At 38.4% G+C, this 19,041-nt stretch overlaps 1 protein-coding gene across 1 annotated transcript in view; it reads right to left on the bottom strand.

Moving 5' to 3' along the window:
• The window catches only part of ASH1L (ASH1 like histone lysine methyltransferase), a 217,146-nt gene that overhangs the window by 68,509 nt on the left and 129,596 nt on the right, over positions 1 to 19,041 (bottom strand). The window contains exon 7 of the mRNA XM_007457931.1: positions 909 to 1,003. Coding sequence (XP_007457993.1) covers positions 909 to 1,003 — 95 coding nt within the window. The remainder of the gene's footprint in view (positions 1 to 908; positions 1,004 to 19,041) is intronic.

Raw genomic sequence — 19,041 nt, 5'->3', positions numbered from 1 at the left:
CGGACGCGCAAGCTCAGCGCCCATGGCTCACGGGCCCAGCCGCTCCGCGGCACGTGGGATCCTCCCGGACCGGGGCACGAACCCGCATCCCCTGCATCGGCAGGCGGACTCCCAACCACTGCGCCACCAGGGAGGCCCCACTGAAAGGTTTTAAGTAAGATTTAGTTTAAGTTATAAAATCATTTCCCTTTTTACTGTGTGGAGAGTAGATTGGAAGGGAGCAAGAATGGAAGTGGACAGATCTGTTAGAAGGCTATTGCAATGGCCTGAGCAAAAGATAATAGTGGCATGGACTTGAATAATGGCAATGGAATTTGAAGAGAAGTAGGATATATTTCAAGGACGAAAATAACAGAACTTGTAGATGGATTGGATGAGGCCAATACAGGAAATCCAGGATGCCTTCTAGGTATACTTTACTTATCTGATAAGCTCAATAGTATGATCCTGGAAGGTATTATTATTGAAATGCTAAACAAAGACTTGAATTTTCTCCAAAAATAAATAGAGAGATAAATCTTGATCAATTTTCAAGCATATAAACGATCAGAAAAAGCAGTGGGTCCTTTTCCTTTGATTATTACATATCTACAAATCATCTCCCTTTGAACACAGAAAACACTTGAAACTGAAGTAATGAATAGTTGGGTTTTCCTAGTTGATTTACTTAGAGAATCAAATGTTACAGATATAGTGTAGTTTATTGAAACTCCGGTGCATAAGATTTACGTCATTTTGACCCCTAGACGGCAAAAGGGTTTGCAAAATTCTTCAGAGTAACTATAATTAAATGGTAACGACTTGACCCCACTGGAGATGTAGAAATAATAAGAACACAAAGACATTTCACCCAAACTCAAGAAATACCATTTCTTCTCAGTAATATATTGTGTATACTGAGTACTCACCGACATGAATGGGGGCTGGGAATAATCCATATTCATGCTCTCCCGGAGTGTATTCCAGCTTCTCTTTCTTTAATTGGATCAATCGGCTCTTTGGGCTGTGATTAGAAAAGAATGGAAAACAGTGAGAAGCAATGAAATTTCCTTTTGTGGTAAAATAGAAAAAAAAAATTCACTCTATCGAATATTTGTTTTAGTGGTGATCATTTTGTAATGTATAGGAATATTGAATCACTATGTTGTACCTCTGGAACTAACATAGTGCTGTAGGTCAATTATACTCAATTTAAGAGAATGCGATACTATTTTGAGTTAAAAATCACCTTTATAAATACAATAAGGAATGAACTTGGCTTCACAGTAATTTATGCAAAAATACTAGGGGGCTTTAATTAATTAAAAAATGTTTATGTAATCCAATTGAGCTATAGATAAGATTTCATAAAGTAAGCAAAATTCCAAATTCACAATTAGAGTAATAATTTTTTTAAAGTGTAGCTATAAAAGTATGTTATTTTTCTATAATTCTGATCCCAAACTAGTCATTTCATGTGACTCTTATAAAAAGGGACAAAGAAAATTAACAATAACAAATGGTTTATGGGCATGAACTATTTTGTGTGACTTGTTCTGCATGTCAGAAATAGTTGACTTATATAAGTATCTGGTTTGTAAATAAAACTGTGAATAGGGGAAAAAAAGAGTATTTGTTTTAACAGTGGCTTAGACCTTAAACCCATTTTTTTGGGGGGGAAGGATACTAAGTATTTTCATATATTTTTAAAATCCGAATTTCTGGAATTGTCTTTTAGGAATTATACATAAGATGCATTCTCCACTGCATCTCCAATGCACTAGCATTCTCCAACAGTTTTGCAGAAGGAACCTAAATTTCAGATCTGATCATAATAACTGCCTTATATTTGGTTAATGATTTATAGTTTATAAAGTACTTTCACATATTATCATTTATGTCAATCCCGTGAAGTAGGTAAGAAATGTTAACTCTAGTTTACAGATTTGAAAACTGATGCTCTACAAGGCTAACTGACTTGCTTTAATTTTTGTAGCTGGCAAGGAGATTCAAGATGAAAACCTTAGTTTCTTGCCAAACTCCTATTCATTTACTATTCTTTTTATTTTATTCCACCATGTCCCATCAGCTTTTACCTCTTCCACTCATCTTACTGGGTCTGCGTTCCTAATGTTTGTTATGAGATCAAAACCTGAAGAGATTTCACAGATACATAAAAGGAAGGGGAAAAAAAGGGAGGAAAAAGGAAATGAGAGGAGAGCCTCATTCAGTCGACTCTGATTTTATTTTGGCTTAAAGTTCCAGTAAATAAAGCAAGGTGGATATATTTCTTTCATGAATTATGACATACTGCCTTTCAAAAAACAAGTCTAGTCTATTATATCTTGTAACAAGTAGGTATGTTAATACACACTTTGCAGATGAGAAAATTGAGACCCAAAGAAGTTATTTATAGAACCTTTAGTTCTTATTTGAAGACTGGTTCTTTCTAGTGGATCATTCATTTATTTATTTAACAATTACTGAGCACTCATTAAGTCCAGGCCCTGTTCCAAATACTAAGAAACAGTGGGGAAAAAGATAGTTTACTTGGGTAGATATACAATAAGGAAATAAGAAAAACTAAGAAAATGAAAAAAAAACAACCCAGAAAATAATAAATGCTAGGCAAATAATTAAAATATGATGAATAACAAGTAATTTGGGAAGGCTTTTCTAAGGAAGTGACATTATCTAAAATGTAAATGTTACTGATACTCAGGAGAGGATCTGGGAAATGGAGGAAGATCAGGCAGAGGAAATAGCTGGTATAAGACGAAAGTTTAAATAAGATTGGAGAATTAGAAGAAATGAAAGGAGGCTGAAGCAGTCCAGGTAAAGTTAGAAACTAAGTCATGTAAAAGTTTAAAGGCAGTGGTAAGTAGTTTGGGGGACAGTTACAAAGAAGGAAAGGCAAGATGCTAGACTGTTCTACTTATATCTAAAGACCACTTTTCTCATTTTAAAAAAGTGCCCCCCAAAAATGATTGTTGAACTTTACAAAGATGCATTTTTTAACCAACTAAAAACTATTATTTCTTCATCATCAAAGTCAAATAGATCAAGCAAACAACTGTGTCTAGAACCAAGCACTCAGCATGAAAGAAAATTTGGTCTACACCTTACTAGATTCAAGACATATCCAAACTACTTAAAGAAATAACATAAAAGTTTTCATTTAGCTAACAAAGGAATGGAAGCAAAACTGGTATTTTACCCTGGTGCCAACAGGGTAAACAAGCATATAGGGGGCAGTAGTCGCAAAAGAAAATACCTGGCACCCTGAAGTGAACAGACAAGCAAAAATCACAAAAAAATTCAGGGTCACCTGCATAGTTTTACACCCTCAAATAAATGAAACCTTGAATATATCCTATCAATTACCAACTGATTCCCTAAAAAACTCAAATTTATCCTTGATTTTGCAATGCTGATACCTAAGACGCATGACATCATTATGGATATGATAATCATGTGAGAAACTGTTTTCCTAGTTCTTAGCCAAGTCTGACTTTGGTTCTAATTTAGACATAACCATTTATTTCCCTGTTGGTTACAACAACATGGAAAGCTCTCTCATTGTTTTAAATACTCCATTCTGTGTGAGCTCTGAGGAGTGGTATATTAAGAGAGAGAATTTGGTTGTCTCTGTCATTTCGTCTTGGAGATTCTGAACATTCCTGGCCTTTTCTGTGGTATTCATTTGTGTGCCACTATCAGTTCAAATCACAGGAGAAAATCTTTATACTTGTAGTAATGAAGAGTAGCCATTTCAGATACAAAACTGCCGTAACTTACAGTAGGCTGGACGGAAAAAAAAAAAAAAAAAACGTTGCTGTGACAGGTGTTTACTCTAGCCTATGGCTGACGTGGCAAAAATGAGACTACTAGTGCTATGTATAAGTGTGTAAATGAAAATAACTCTTTTGCCTTTATTGTCAAAAGAAGTTAGTTTGCCTTTCACAATGTTCTATTTATAAATGTAACCAATTCAGTATTTGTGGCCAACTTTCTCTCTCTTTGGTAGATTATTAGTTTTAATAATTTATCATTTGGATAAGAGGATATCTAATTAAAACAGGCAAATCCACCATCATATGGGAGAAAAATATATGATTATTTAAGGAAAAATATAAAAAGTTAGTGTTCCTAATGATCATTAATTGGTATTATGCAATTAATGCTATTATGTTTATCTTAAATACTATCTACAGTCATTTCTTGGCTTTAGGTATTTATCATCTTATTTTCAAATCTTGTCAACTCTAATCTAGGCCCAAAACTCAAATTAATAAAACTATTAAGATGTCTTTTATACTCAAACTATCTTAGAAGTTTCCCAGACAACTGGTAAGTCACACCAAGGACTTATTCCCACACTTGCTTTTTTCAATTTTTTTGCCACACTGTGTGGCTTGCAGAACTACCCTGACCATGGATAGAACCTTCGCCCCCTGCAGTGGCAGTGCAGAATCTTAACCACTGGACCACCAAGGAAGTCCCTGACATTTTTTTATTTTTTAATAAAGTGAATGCTGGTTTTTAAAAAAAATTATTTATTTTATTTTTGGCTGCATTGGGTCTTTGCTGCTGTGCATGGGCTTTTCTCTAGTTGTGGCAAGCAGGGGCTACTCTTCCGTGCGATGCGCGGGCTTCTCACTGTGGTGGCTTCCCTTGTTGCGGAGCACGGGCTCTAGGCGCATGGGCTTCAGTAGTTATGGCACATTGGCTCAGTACTTGTGGCTCGCGGGCCCTAGAGCACAGGCTCAGTAGTTGTGGCACACGGGCTAAGTTGCTCCGTGGCATATGGGATCTTCTCGGACCAAGGATCAAACCCGTGTCCCCTGCACTGGCAGGCGGATTCTTAACCACTGTGTCACCAAGGAAGTCCCACTGTGTACTTTTAAGACTGGAGAAAAGTACACTAATGTTCCTATACTTGATTGGAACTGTAACTGTCAAAAACTTTATCCTCTTTATCAAGAACTTTTTTTTTTTCCCCTAGGTTTGAAATCCTTGTCAGTTAGTGACAATCATAACATATATTTCACTGGATGCATTAGAAGAGTATGGAGAATTGTCAGTGTCTTACCTTTCTATAATGTTTTCATTCTCTGAGAAATTTTTGGTTAAATCTTTATGACTAAGGCTGCTGGAAGAAGTATCAAAAAACCCTCAGTAAATGACAATCTCAGTTATTTTTGACTAATGATACTAGTGGCAATAAGATTATGGGTACAGATTTCCCTGTACGTTATAACTGATAGCATCACCTTAAACAGATACTTGTTAGACTGCAAAAAGGGACAGAGCTAGAATTTCCAGGAAATTTTTAGCCAGGAAACAAATGATTTTGTGAAAGCAGACAGTTTAACTCAAGATCAGCAAAATAAGAATTACCTAGGACTATAAAATTGATTTAACTGTAGTAAATATTATATTTTAATGAGTGTATAATAAAGACCTTTTCTTTCTTCTTAATCTTTCTATATAACCCTGAAGTTATTAGGTGATCACTGTACACACTGAAATTAAATACTTTTTAACTGGTATACTGTTCCAAAGCCTTAAATTAAGAAAAAAAATCCTGTAAATGTTCTTAATATAAATTATAAGCCTATAGGAGAACTTAATAAAATTTCTGTTTAAAAAAGAAGATACATGCTGATTGGTCTAACCTAAAAAACTGTTCATAATATTATATATACAGTCACACCTTACCTTATTTTACTGCACCTGGCAGGTACTGTGTTTTTTTAATTACAAATTGAAAGTTTTGTGGCAACCTTGATTGGAGCAAGTCTACAGTGCCATTTTTCCAAGGGCATTCTCTCACTTCTTGTCTCTGTGTCACATTTTGGTAATTCTCACAATATTTCAAACTTTTTCATTATTATTATATTTGTTATGGTGATCTGTGATCAGTGATCACTGATGTTACTCTTGTAATTGTTTTGGGGAGGCTCAAACGATGCCCATATAAGGCGATGAACTTAATAAATGCTGTATGTGCTCTGACTGCTCTACCAGCTAGCCAATCCCCACCCACCCCCGTCTCCCACGCCCCCACCCCAAACCCATCTCTCTCCCTTTCCTCAGGCCTCCCTATCCCCTGAGACACAGCAATACTGAAATTAGGCCAACTAACAACCCTACAGTGGCCTCTAAAAGTTCAAGTGAAAGGAAGAGTTGCACGTCTCTCACTTTAAATCAAAAGCTAGAAATCATTAAGCTTAGTGAGGAAGGCAACGCCTTAAGCCGAGACAGGCCAAAAGCTAGACCTCTTGCACCAAACAGTTAGCCAAGCTGTGAATGAAAAGGAAAAGTTCTTGAAGGAAATTAAAAGTGCTACTCCAGTGAACACACAAATGATAAGAAAGTAAAACAGCCCTACTGCTGACATGGAGAAAGTTTGAGTGGTCTGGATAGAAGGTCAAACCAGCCACAACATTCCCATAAGCCAAAGTTTAATCCAGAGCAAGGCCCTAACTCTCTTCAGTTCTGTGAAGGCTGAGAGATGTGAAGAAGTTGCAGAAGAAAAATTTGAAGCTAGCAGAGGTTGGTTCATGAGGTTTCACATCGAAGTACAAGGTGAAGCAGCGAGTGCTGATGTACAAGCTACAGCAAGTTATCCAGAAGATCTAGCTAAGATCATCAATGAAGGTGGCTACACTAAACAACAGATTTTCAATGTAGATGAAACAGCCTTGTACTGGAAGAAGATGCCATCTAGGACTTCATAGCTAGAGAGAAGTCAGTGCCTGGCTCAGAGGTTCAAAGGACAGGCTGACTCTCTCTTGTTAGAGGCTAATGCAGCCAGTGACTTTAAGTTGAAGCCAGTGCTCATTTACCATTCCAAAAATCCTAGGGTCCTTTTGAATTATGCTAAATCTACTCTGCCTCTGCTCTTTCAAATGGAACAACAAAGCCTGGATGACAGCACATCTGTTGACAAAGCCCACTGTTGAGACCTACTGCTCAGGAAAAAAGATTCCTTTCAAAACATTACTGCTCATTGACAATGCACCTGGTCATCCAAGAGCTCTGATGGAGATGTACAACGAGATTAATGTTGTTTTCATGCCTGCTAGCATAGCATCCACTCTGCAGCCCCTGCATCAAGGAGTAATTCAAGTCTTATTATTTCAGAAATACATTTCATAAGGCTACAGCTGCCACAGATAATGATTCCTCTGATGGATCTGGGCAAAGGAAATTGAAAACCTTCTGGAAAAGATTCTAGATGCCATTAAGAACATTTGTGGTTCACAGGAGGAGGTCAAAATATCAACATTAACAGGAGTTTGGAAGTCATTTCCAACCCTCATGGGTGACTTTGAGGGGTTCAAGACTTCAGTGTAGGAAGTAACTGCAGATGTGGTGGAAATAGCAAGAGAACTAGAAATAGAAGGGGAGCCTGAAGGTGAGACTGAACTGCTGCACTCTTGTGGTAAAACTTTCACGGATGAGTTGCTTCATATGGATGAGCAAAGAAAGTGGCTTCTTGTGATGGAATCTACTCCTGGTGAAGACGCTGTGAAGATTTTGTTGAAATGGCAACAAAAGATTTAGAATATTACATAAACTTAGTTGCTAAGGCAGTGACAGGATTTGAGAGGATTGACTCCAATTTTGAAAGAAGTTCTGTGGGTAAAATGCTATCAGAGAGCATTGCATGAGAGAAAAAAAAGAGAGTACTGCATGCTGCAGAGAAATCATTCATGAAAGGAAGAGTCAAAGATGCAGCAAACTGCACTGCTGCCTTGTCTTGAGAAACTGCCTCAGCCACCCCAGCCTTCAGCAACCACCACCCTGATCAGTCAGCAGCCATCAACGTCGAGGCAAGGCCCTCTAACAGCAAAGAGATTACAACTCGCTGAAGACTCAGATGATGGTTAGCACTTTTTGGCAATCAAGTATTTTTTAATTAAGGCATGTACATTGTTTTTTCAGACATAATGCTATTGCACACTTAATAGACTACAGTATAGTGTAAATATATCTTTCACATGTGCTGGGAAACCAAGAGCTCCGTGTGACTCCCTTTCTTGCAATATTCACTTTATTGCAGTGGTCTGGTATTCTACCTGCAGTGTCTCTGAGGTATGCCTGTGTACATATAATGTAAACTGCTTTTTATGCTCCTATTTTGAAAAACCCATTTTCCTTCCTATGTGCAAAACACCCAGTTCTTTCCTACTGTGAGTTTCTTTCCTGTGTATCACCTTACTTTTACACAGAACACTTGACTTCTGACACCTGGTCATAAAATGTGCGGAAGTTTTTCACTACGTCAACCAATTCTCTTCACACCAGCTAGGTGTCCTAAAATTTAACTCAAGTCTAACACTACCTACCTGGAGACACTGTCAGATCCCACAGGTTAAGGGCTCAGTCTCACAAGTCTGCCTCCACTCTACCTCAGATGTCAACTGAAAATAGTAAGTCCCCAGTTTATCCACAACTTATGTCCTACAAATTGGAGGTCCCCATTACCCCCTCTCTCAGGTCTGATTAATTTGCTATAGCTGTTCACCAGTCACATAACTCAGGGAAACACTTACTTACGTTTACCAGCTTATTAAAGGATATGATAAAGGATACAGGTGAACATCCAGATGGAAGAGATGCATAGGCAAAGTATGTGGGAAGAGGTGTAGAGTCTCCATTACCTCTCTGGGTGTGTCACTCTCCTTGTACCTCCAATTGTTCACCAACCTGGAAGATCTCTGAACTCTGTACTACTGGGATTTTATAGAGGCTTTCTAACATAGGCATGATCAATTATTAGCTCAAATTTCCAGGCCCTCTCCCTTTTCCGGAGGATGGCAGGATGGGGCTGAAAATTCCAAACTTCTAATCATGGCTTGGACTTTCTGATGACCAAGGGCCATCCAGGAGCCCACCCAGAGATGCCTTTTAGAAAAAAAAAGATGCTCATAGTGCTCTTATCACTTAGGAATTTACAAGGGTTTTGGGAGCCCTGTTTCAGGGATAGAGTCAAAGACAAATATTAGAACAAGAGACGCTCCTAAATTTTCCTATCCCTTAGGAAATTATAAGGATTTTAGGAGTCCCGTATCAGAAACTGGGGGCAGAGACCAACAAATAAATTTTCTATTACCTAACGGTTTCTATACTTTTTATGACAATGTAGTTAAATTATGTAGGTTTGGTATGATATATAATTGGATAAACCAAATTTGTAACCATGAAGAATCTTATTTAATTTTATATGACAAGATCACTAATAAGGACAAGATGTACACTTCATAAGCATAAATGATACCTATACAGTCCTCTCAGGAAACTGGCCTGCTATTTATTCTATGGCTTATGGAATCCCATAATTTAAAGGGAGTAAGTAATGTCACTCTTGGCAGGTCGGGAACACTGACAAATATGGGGATTTTAAAGTAAGAGGATTTTCCTACAGGGACTTCCCTGGTGGTCCAGTGGTTAAGAATCCGCGTTCCAATTCAGGAGACATGGGTCTAATCCTTGGTCAGGGAACTAAGATCCCACATGCCGCGGGGCAACTAAGCCTGCACGCCACACCTAGAGAGCCCGTGTGCCACAACTACTGAGCCCATGCGCTCTGGAGCCTGCAGGCCACAACTAGACAGCCCAGGTGCCACAATCAGACAAGTCCAAGCACCGCAATGAAGACCCAGCGCAGCCAAATAAAATAAAACAAAATGGGGCTTCCCTGGTGGCGCAGTGGTTGAGAGTCCGCCTGCCGATGCAGGGGACATGGGTTCGTGCCCCGGTCCGGGAAGATCCCACATGCTGCGGAGTAGCTGGGCCCGTGAGCCATGGCTGCTGAGCCTGCGCGTCCGGAGCCTGTGCTCCGCAATGGGAGAGGCCACAACAGTGGGAGGCCCGTGTACCGCAAAAAGTAAATAATAATAATAAAAAAACCGAAATAAAATAAAATAGGATTTTCCTACAGTTATAGGTCTCCCATGTGAAATTTGACAGAGTTGGAAGGCTTTTGGTTCCTCATCTTTGTAGATGAGTTCAAAAGGGCAATAAAATACTTCTGACAGAAAAGTAAATTAAAACTTTTATAAAGGTTTCCAACCAGTAGCTGATTCTGAACCCTTAGAAACATGTTGCTCTAGTTGCTATAATCATATTACAAGGAGATTTTTGTATATTAATTAATAATATACTGTATATATCAATATATGTAAATAAAATTGGCCTTATTTTACATCAAATTAATGATACTTAATCAGAAATCACTAAACAAATGTATGTGGTAAGAGATATACACCATGACCAAGTTGGATTCATTCCAGAGTCACAAGAATGGTTCAACATACTCAAATCAATCAGTGTGATACACCACATCAACAAAAAGAAAAGATAAAAACTACATGATCAACTCAATAGATGCAGAAAAAGCATTCAATAAAGTTCAACACCCATTCATGATAAAAACTCTTACCAAACTGGGTATAGAGGGAATATATCAACATAATAAAAGCTATTTTTGACAATCCCAGAGTCAATATAATACTCAACAGTGAAAAGCTGAAAGCTTCCCACTAAAATGTGTAACAAGACAAGGATGCCCACTCTTACCACTTCTCTTAACACTTCTCTTATTGGAATTCTTAGCCACAGCAATCAGACAAGAAAAAGAAATAAAAGGTATTCAAATTGGTAAAATTGTCCTTAGATGCAGATGACATGATACTATATACAGAAAATCCTAGGACTTCCCTGGTGGTGCAGTGGTTAAGAATCCCCCTGCCAATGCGGGGGACATGGATTCGAGCCCTGGTCTGGGAAGATCTCAAATGCCGTGGAGCAACTAAGCCCATGTGCCACAACTACTGAGCCTGCACTCTAGAGCCTGCGAGCCACAACTACTGAGCCTGCGTGCCACAACTACTAAAGCCTGCGCGCCTAGAGCCCATGCTCCGCAGCAAGAGAAGCTACTGCAATGAGAAGCTCATGAACTGCAACGAAGAGTAGCCCCTGCTTGCCACAACTAGAGAAAGCCCACGCACAGCAACGAAGACTCAAAGCAGCCAATAAATAAATAAATTTATATTAAAAAAGAAAACCCTAGAGGTTCCACACAAAAACTAATAAAACTGGTAAACGAATTCAGCAAGGTGGAAGGATACAAGAATTTCCAAAATATACAAACAGCTCATACAACGCAGTAACAAAAAACCAAACAACCCAAATGAAAAATGGGCAGAAGACCAAATAGACATTTTTCCAAAGAAGATATACAGATGGTCAATAGGCAGATAAAAGATGCTTATCATCGCTAATTATTAGAGAAATGCAAATCAAAACTACAATGAGGTACCACCTCACACCAGTCAGAATGGCCATAAATAAAAAGTCTATAAACAATAAATGTTGGGGAGGGTGTGGTGAAAAGGGAACCCTCTTACACTGTTGGTGGGAAGGTAAACTGGTGCAGCCATTATGGAAAACAGTATGGCAGTTCCTTAAAAATCTAAAAACAGAGTTGCCACATGATCTAGCAATCCCACTCCTGGGCATATATCCATACAAAACTATAATCCAAAAAGATACATGCACCTGCTATGTTCATAGCAGCACCATTGACAATAGCCAAGACATGGAAACAACCAAAAGGTTCACAACCTAAATGTCCACTGACAGATGAAAGGATAAAGAAGATGTGGTGTGTGTGTGTGTGTGTGTGTGTGTGTGTGTGTGTGTGTGTGTATCTATCTATCTACCTATCTATCTACACACACAATGGAATACTACTCAGCCATAAAAAAGAATGAAATAATGCCATTTGCAGCAACATGGATGCAACTAGAGATTATCATACTGAGTAAGTCAGAAAGAGAAAGACAAATACAATATATGATAACTTATATGTGGAATCTAAAATGCGACACAAATGAACATATCTAAGTAACAGAAACAGACTCACAGACATACAGAACACATTTGTGGTTGCCAAGGTGGTGGGGGTTGGGGAGGGAAGGATTGAGAGTTTGGGATTAGCAGATGCAAACTAGTATATATAGGATGGATAAACAACAAGGTCCTACTGTATAGCACAGGGGACTATATTTAATACGCTGTGATAAGCCATAATGGAAAAGAATATGAAAAAGTATATATATAACTGAGTCACTTTGAGTACAGCAGAAATTAACACAACTGTATAAATCAAATGTTTATATTTCTATAAAATTTAAAAAATTTGTGTGGTAAAATCTCCACCTTAGAGTGGAGACTTAACTACAAAGAGGAACTGAGAAAGTAAAACTGATACCTTGCACAAGAGCCATTTTGGATAAGTTATTTAATCTGTAACAACTATTCCCCTAATTTTTGCAATGCAGATGTCTGAGGAGATGTAATGTTATCATCTCTGTGAATATGATAATCATGTGAGAAAACTGCTAGATTTTCCCACCAAGAACAGACAACTGTATACTTAGTACTCTTATGTATGGGTTTCACTGAAAAACCTATTGCATTTTTCATATGAAGAATACTTAAAAAAGAAAAATTTTATTGGGGTATAGTTGACTTATAATGTTGTGTTAGTTTCAGGTGTACAGCAAAGTGAATCTGTTTATATATATATATATATATATATATATACATATATCCAATCTTTTTTAGATTCTTTTCCCATATAGGCCATTACATAGTATTGAGTAGAGTTCTCTGTGCTATACAGAGAACTTATTAGTTACCTACTTTATATATAGTAGTGTGTACGTGTCAATCCCAATCTTCCAATTTATCCCCCTCCTCCCTTACCGCCCGGTAGCCATAAGTTTATTTTCTACATCTGTAACTCTATTTCTGTTTTGCAGATAAGTTCATTTGTAGCCTTTTTTTTTAGATTTCACATATAAGTGATATCATATGATACTGTCTTCCTCTGTCTAACTTACTTCACTTAGTATGACAATCTCTAAGACCATCCATGTTGCTGTAAATGGCATTGTTTCATTCTTTTTTATGGCTGAGTAATATTCCATTGTATATATGTGCCACATCTTCTTTATCCATTCTTCTGTTGATGGACACTGAGGCTGGCTCCATGTCCTGGCTGTTGTTAAAAGTGCTGCAATGGGGCTTCCCTTGTAGCACAGAGGTTCAGAATCTGCCTGCCAATGCGGGGGTCACGGGTTTGAGCCCTGGTCCGGGAGGATCCCACATGTCATGGAGCGGCTGGGCCCGTGCGCCACGACTGCTGAGCCTGCGCTCTAGAGCCTGTGAGCCATAACTGCTGAAGCCCACGCGCCTAGAGCCCGCTCGCTGCAACTGGAAAGAGCCTGCGTGCAGCAGTGAAGACCCAATGCAGCCAAAAAAATAAAAATAAAATAAACTTATTAAAAAAAAAGGGCTGCAATGCACACTGGGGTGCATGTATATATATATGTATTTTTTTTAACTTTTATTTTATTTTTTTATACAGCAGGTTCTTATCAGTCATCAATTTTATACACATCAGTATATACATGTCAATCCCAATCGCCCAATTCATCACACCCCCTGCCCCTGGAGGCTTTCCCCTCTTGGTGTCCATACGTTTGTTCTCTACATATGTGTCTCAACTTCTGCCCTGGAAACCGGTACATCTGTACAATTTTTCTAGGTGCCACATACATGGGTTAATATACGATATTTGTTTTTCTCTTTCTGACTTACTTCACTCTGTATGACAGTCTCTAGATCCATCCACGTCTCAAAACATGACCCAATTTCATTCCTTTTTATGGCTGAGTAATATTCCATTGTGTATATGTACCACATCTTTTTTATCCATTTGTCTGTTGATGGACATTTAGGTTGCTTCCATGACCTGGCTATTGTAAATACTGCTGCAATGAACACTGGGGTGCATATGTCTTTTTGAATTATGTTTTTCTCTGGGTATACACCCAGTAGTGGGATTGCTGGACCATATGGTAGTTCTATTTTTAGTTTTTTAAGGAAGCTCCATACTGTTCTCCACAATGGCTGTATCAATTTACATTCCTACCAACAGTGCAAGAAAGTTCCCTTTCTTCCACATCCTCTCCAGCATTTGTTGTTTGTAAATTTTCTGATGATGCCCATTCTAACCGGTGTGAGGTGATATCTCACTGTAGTTTTGATTTTCATTTCTCTAATAATTAGTGATGCTGAGCAGCTTTTCATGTGCTTCTTCGCCATCTGTATGGCTTCTTTGGAGAAATGTCTATTTAGGTCTTCTGCCCATTTTTGGATTGGGTTGTTTGTTTCTTTAATATTGAGTCACATGAGCTGTTTATATATTTTGGAGATCAATCCTTTGTCCGTTCATTTGTTCACAAATATTTTCTCCCATTCTGAGGGTTGTATTTTCGTCTTATGGTTTCCTTTGCTGTGCAAAAGCTTTGAAGTTTCATTAGGTCCCATTTGTTTATTTTTATTTCCATTACTCTAGGAGGTGGATCAAAAAAGATCTTGCTGTGATTTATGTCAAAGAATGTTCTTCCTATGTTTTCTTCTAAGAGTTTTATAGTGTCCAGTCTTAAATTTAGGTCTCGAATCCATTTTGAATTTATTTTTGTGCATGGTGTTAGGGAGTCTTCTAATTTCATTCTTTTACATGTAGCTGTCCAGTTTTCCCAGCACCACTTATTGAAGAGACTATCTTTTCTCCATTGTCTATCTTTGCCTCCTTTATCATAGATTAGTTGACCATAGGTGCGTGGGTTTATCTCTGGGCTTTCTATCTTGTTCCATTGATCTATGTTTCTGCTTTTGGGCCAGTACCATATTGTCTTGATTAATGTAGATTTATAGTATAGTCTGAAGTCAGGGAGTCTGATTCCTCCAGCTCTGTTTTTTTCCCTCAAGACTGCTTTGGCTATTCAGAGTCTTTTGTGTCTCCATAAAATTTTAAGATTTTTTTGTTCTACTTCTGTAAAAAAAAGCCATTGGTAATTTGATAGGGATTGCACTGAATCTGTAGATTGCTCTGGGTAGTATAGTCATTTTCACAATATTGATTCTTCCAATCCGAGAACATGGTATATCTCCATCTGTTGGTATCGTCTTTAATTTCTTTCATCAGTGTCTTACAGTTTTCTGCATACAGGTCTTTTGTCTCCCTAGGTAGGTTTATTCCTAGGTATTTTATTCCTTTTGTTGCAATGGTAAATGAGAGTCTTTCCTTAATTTCTCTTTCAGATTTTTCATCATCAGTATATAGGAATGCAAGAGACTTCTGTGCATTAATTTTGTATCCTGCAACTTTACTGAATTCATTGATTAGCTTTAGTAGTTTTCTGGTGGCATTTTTAGGATTCTCTATGTATAGTATCATGTCATCTGCAAACAGTGACAGTTTTACTTCTTCTTTTCCAATTTGTATTCCTTTTATTTCTTTTTCTTCTTTGATTGCTGTGGCTAGGACTTCCCAACCTATGTTGAAAAATAGTGGTGAGAGTGGACATCCTTGTCTTGTTCCTGATCTTAGAGGAAATGCTTTCAGTTTTTCACCATTGAGAATGACGTTTGCTGTGGGTTTGTCATATATGGTCTTTATCATGTTGAGGTAAGTTCCCTCTATGCCAACTTTCAGAGTTTTTATCATAAATGGGTGTTGAATTTTGTCAAAAGCTTTTCCTGAATTTTGTTGAGGATTTTTGCATCTACATTCATCAGTGATATCTGGTCTGTAATTTTCTTTCTTTGTAGTATCTTTGTCTGGTTTTGGTATCAGTGTGATGGTGGCCTCACAGAATGAGTTTGGGAGTATTCCTCACTCTGCAATTTTTTGGAATAGTTTGAGAAGGATGGGTGTTAGCTCTTCTCTGAATGTTTGATAGAATTCACCTGCGAAGCCATCTGGTCCTGGACTTCCTTGGAAGATTTTTAATCACAGCTTCAATTTCATTACTTGTAATTGGTCTGTTCATACTTTCTATTTCTTCCTGGTTCGGTCTTGGAAGGTTATACCTTTCTAAGAATTTGTCCATTTCTTCTAGGTTGTCCATTTTATTGGCATAGAGTTGCTTGTAGTAAGTATTCTCTTAGGATGCTTTGTATTTCTGCGGTGTCTGTTGTAACTTCTCCTTTTTCGTTTCTAATTTTATTGATTTGAGTCCTCTCCCTCTTTTTCTTGATGAGTCTGGCTAGTGGTTTATCAATTTTGTTTATCTTCTCAAAGAACCAGCTTTTAGTTTTATTGATCTTTGCAATTGTTTTCTTTGTTTCTATTTCATTTATTTCTGCTGTGATCTTTAAGATTTCTTTCCTTCTGCTGACTTTGGGTTTTGTTTGTTCTTCTTTCTCTAGCTCCTTTAGGTATAAGGTTAGATTGTTTACTTGAGATTTTTCTTGTTTCTTGAGGTAGGATTGTTTAGCTATAAACTTCCCTCTTAGAACTGCTCTTGCTGCATCCCATAGGTTTTGGATTGTTGTGCTTTCATTGTCATTTGTCTCTAGGTATTTTTTGATTTCCTCTTTGATTTCTTCAGTGATCTCTTGGTTATTTACTAGTGTATTGTTTAGCCTCCATGTGTTTGTTTTTTACGTTTTTTTCCCTGTAATTCATTTAAAATCTCATAGTATTGTGGTCAGAAAAGATGCTTAATATGATTTCAATTTTCTTAAATTTACTGAGGCTTGATTTGTGACCCAAGATGTGATCTATCCTGGAGAATCTTCCGTACACACTTGAGAAGAAAGTGTAATCTGCTGTTTTGGATGGAATGTCCTATAAATATCAATTAAATCTATGTGGTCTATTGTGTCATTAAAGCTTCTGTTTCCTTATTTACTTTCATTTTGGATGATCTGTCCATTGGTGTAAGTGAGGTGTTAAAGTCCTCCACTATTATTGTGTTACTGTTGATTTCCTCTTTCATAGCTCTTAGCCCTTGCCTTATGTATTGAGGTGCTCCTATGTTGGGTGCATATATATTTATAATTGTATATTCTTCTTGGATTGATCCCTTGATCATGTCGTAGTGTCCTTCCTTGTCTCTTGTAACATTATTTTAAAGTCTGTTTTATCTGATATGAGTATTGCTACTCCAGCTTTCTTTTGATTTCCATTTGCGTGGAATATCTTTTTCCATCCCCTCACTTTCAGTCTGTATTCGTCCCTAGGTCGGAAGTGGGTCTCTTGTAGACAGCATATAATATGGGTCTTGTTTTTGTATCCATTCAGTAAGCCTGTGTCTTTTGGTTAGAGAATTTAATCCATTTACGTTTAAGGTAATTATCGATATGTATGTTCCTATGACCATTTTCTTAATTGTTTTGGGTTTGTTTTTGTAGGTCCTTTTCTTCTCTTGTGTTTCCCACTTAGAGAAGTTGCTTTAGCATTTGTTGTAGAGCTGGTTTGGTGGTGCTGAATTCTCTTAGTTTTTGCTTGTCTGTAAAGCTTTTGATTTCTCCATCGAATCTGAATGAGATCCTGGCTGGGGAGAGTAATCTCGGTTGTAGGTGCTTCCCTTTCATCACTTTAAGTATATCATGCCACTCCCTTCTGGTTTGTAGAGTTTCTGCTGAGAAATCAGCTGTTAACCTTATGGGAGTTCCCTTGTATGTTATTTATCATTTTTCCCTTGCTTCTTTCTTTGTCTTTAATTTTTGCCAATTTGATTACTATGTGTCTCGGCATGTTTCTCCTTGGGTTTATCCTATATGGGACTTGCTGTGCTTCCTGGACTTGGGTGGCTATTTCCTTTCCTGTGTTAGGGAAGTTTTCGACTATAATATCTTCAACTATTTTATCGGGTCCTTTCTCTCTCTCTTCTCCTTCTGTGACCCCTATAATGCGAATGTTGTTGTGTTTAATATTGTCTCAGAGGTCTCTTAGGCTGTCCTCATTTCTTTTCATTCTTTTTTCTTTATTCTATTCTGCTGCAGTGAATTCCACCATTCTGTCTTTCAGGTCACTTATCCATTCTTCTGCCTCAGTTATTTTGTTATTGATTCTTTCTAGTGGAGTTTTCGTTTCAGTTATTGTATTGTTCATCTCTGTTTGTTTGCCCTTTAATTCTTCTAGGTCTTTGTTAAACATTTTTTGCATCTTCTCCATTCTTTTTCCAAGGTCCTAGATCTTCTTCACTATCATTATTCTGAATTCTTTTTCTGGAAGGTTGCCTATCTCCACTTCATTTAGTTGTTTTTCTGGGGTTTTATCTTGTTCCTTCATCTGGTACATAGCCCTCTGCCTTTTCATCTTGTCTGTCTTCTTATGAATGTGGTTTTTGTTCCTCAGGCTGCAGGATTGTAGTTCTTCTTGCTTCTGCTGTCTGCCCTCTGGTGGATGAGGCTATCTAAGAGGCATGTGTAAGTTTCCTGATGGGAGGGACTGGTGGTGGGTAGAGCTGACTGTCGTTCTGCTGGGCAGAGGTCAGTAAAACTTTAATCCGCTTGACTGCTGATGGGTGGGGCTGGGCTCCCTCTCTGTTGGTTGTTTGGCCTGAGGCAACCCAACACTGGAGCCTACCTGGGCTTTTTGGTGGGGCTAATGACAGACTCTGGGAGGGCTCACGCCAAGTAGTACTTCCCAGAACTTCTGCTGCCAGTGCCCTTGTCCCCAAGGTGAGGCACAGCCAACCCCCGCCTCTGCAGGAGACCCTCCAACACTAGCAGGTAGGTCTGGTTCAGTATCCCATGGGGTCACTGCTCCTTCGCTTGGATCCCAATGCACACACTACTTCGTGTGTGCTCTCCAAGAGTAGAGTCTCTGTTGCCCCCAGTCCTGTCGAAGTCCTGCAATCAAATCCCACTAGGTTTAAAAGTCTGATTCTCTAGGAATTCCTCCTCCCATTGCCGGACCCCCAGGTTGGGAAGCCTGATGTGGGGCTCAGAACCTTCACTCCAGTGGGTGGACTTCTGTGGTATAAGTGTTCTCCAGTCTGTGAGCCACCCACCCAGCAGTTATGGGATTTGATTTTACTGTAATTGCGCCCCTACCGTCTCATTGTGGCTTCTCCTTTGTCTTTGGATGTGGGGTATCTTTTTTGGTGAGCTCCCATGTCTTCCTGTTGATGACTGTCCAGCAGCTAGTTGTGACCCTGGTGTTCTCACAAGAGGGAGGGA

Source organism: Lipotes vexillifer, unplaced genomic scaffold (assembly GCF_000442215.2).
Source record: "Lipotes vexillifer unplaced genomic scaffold, Lipotes_vexillifer_v1.1 scaffold238, whole genome shotgun sequence".
Taxonomy (NCBI): Eukaryota; Metazoa; Chordata; class Mammalia; order Artiodactyla; family Lipotidae; genus Lipotes; species Lipotes vexillifer.
This window is presented reverse-complemented; position numbering and strand designations above follow the sequence as displayed.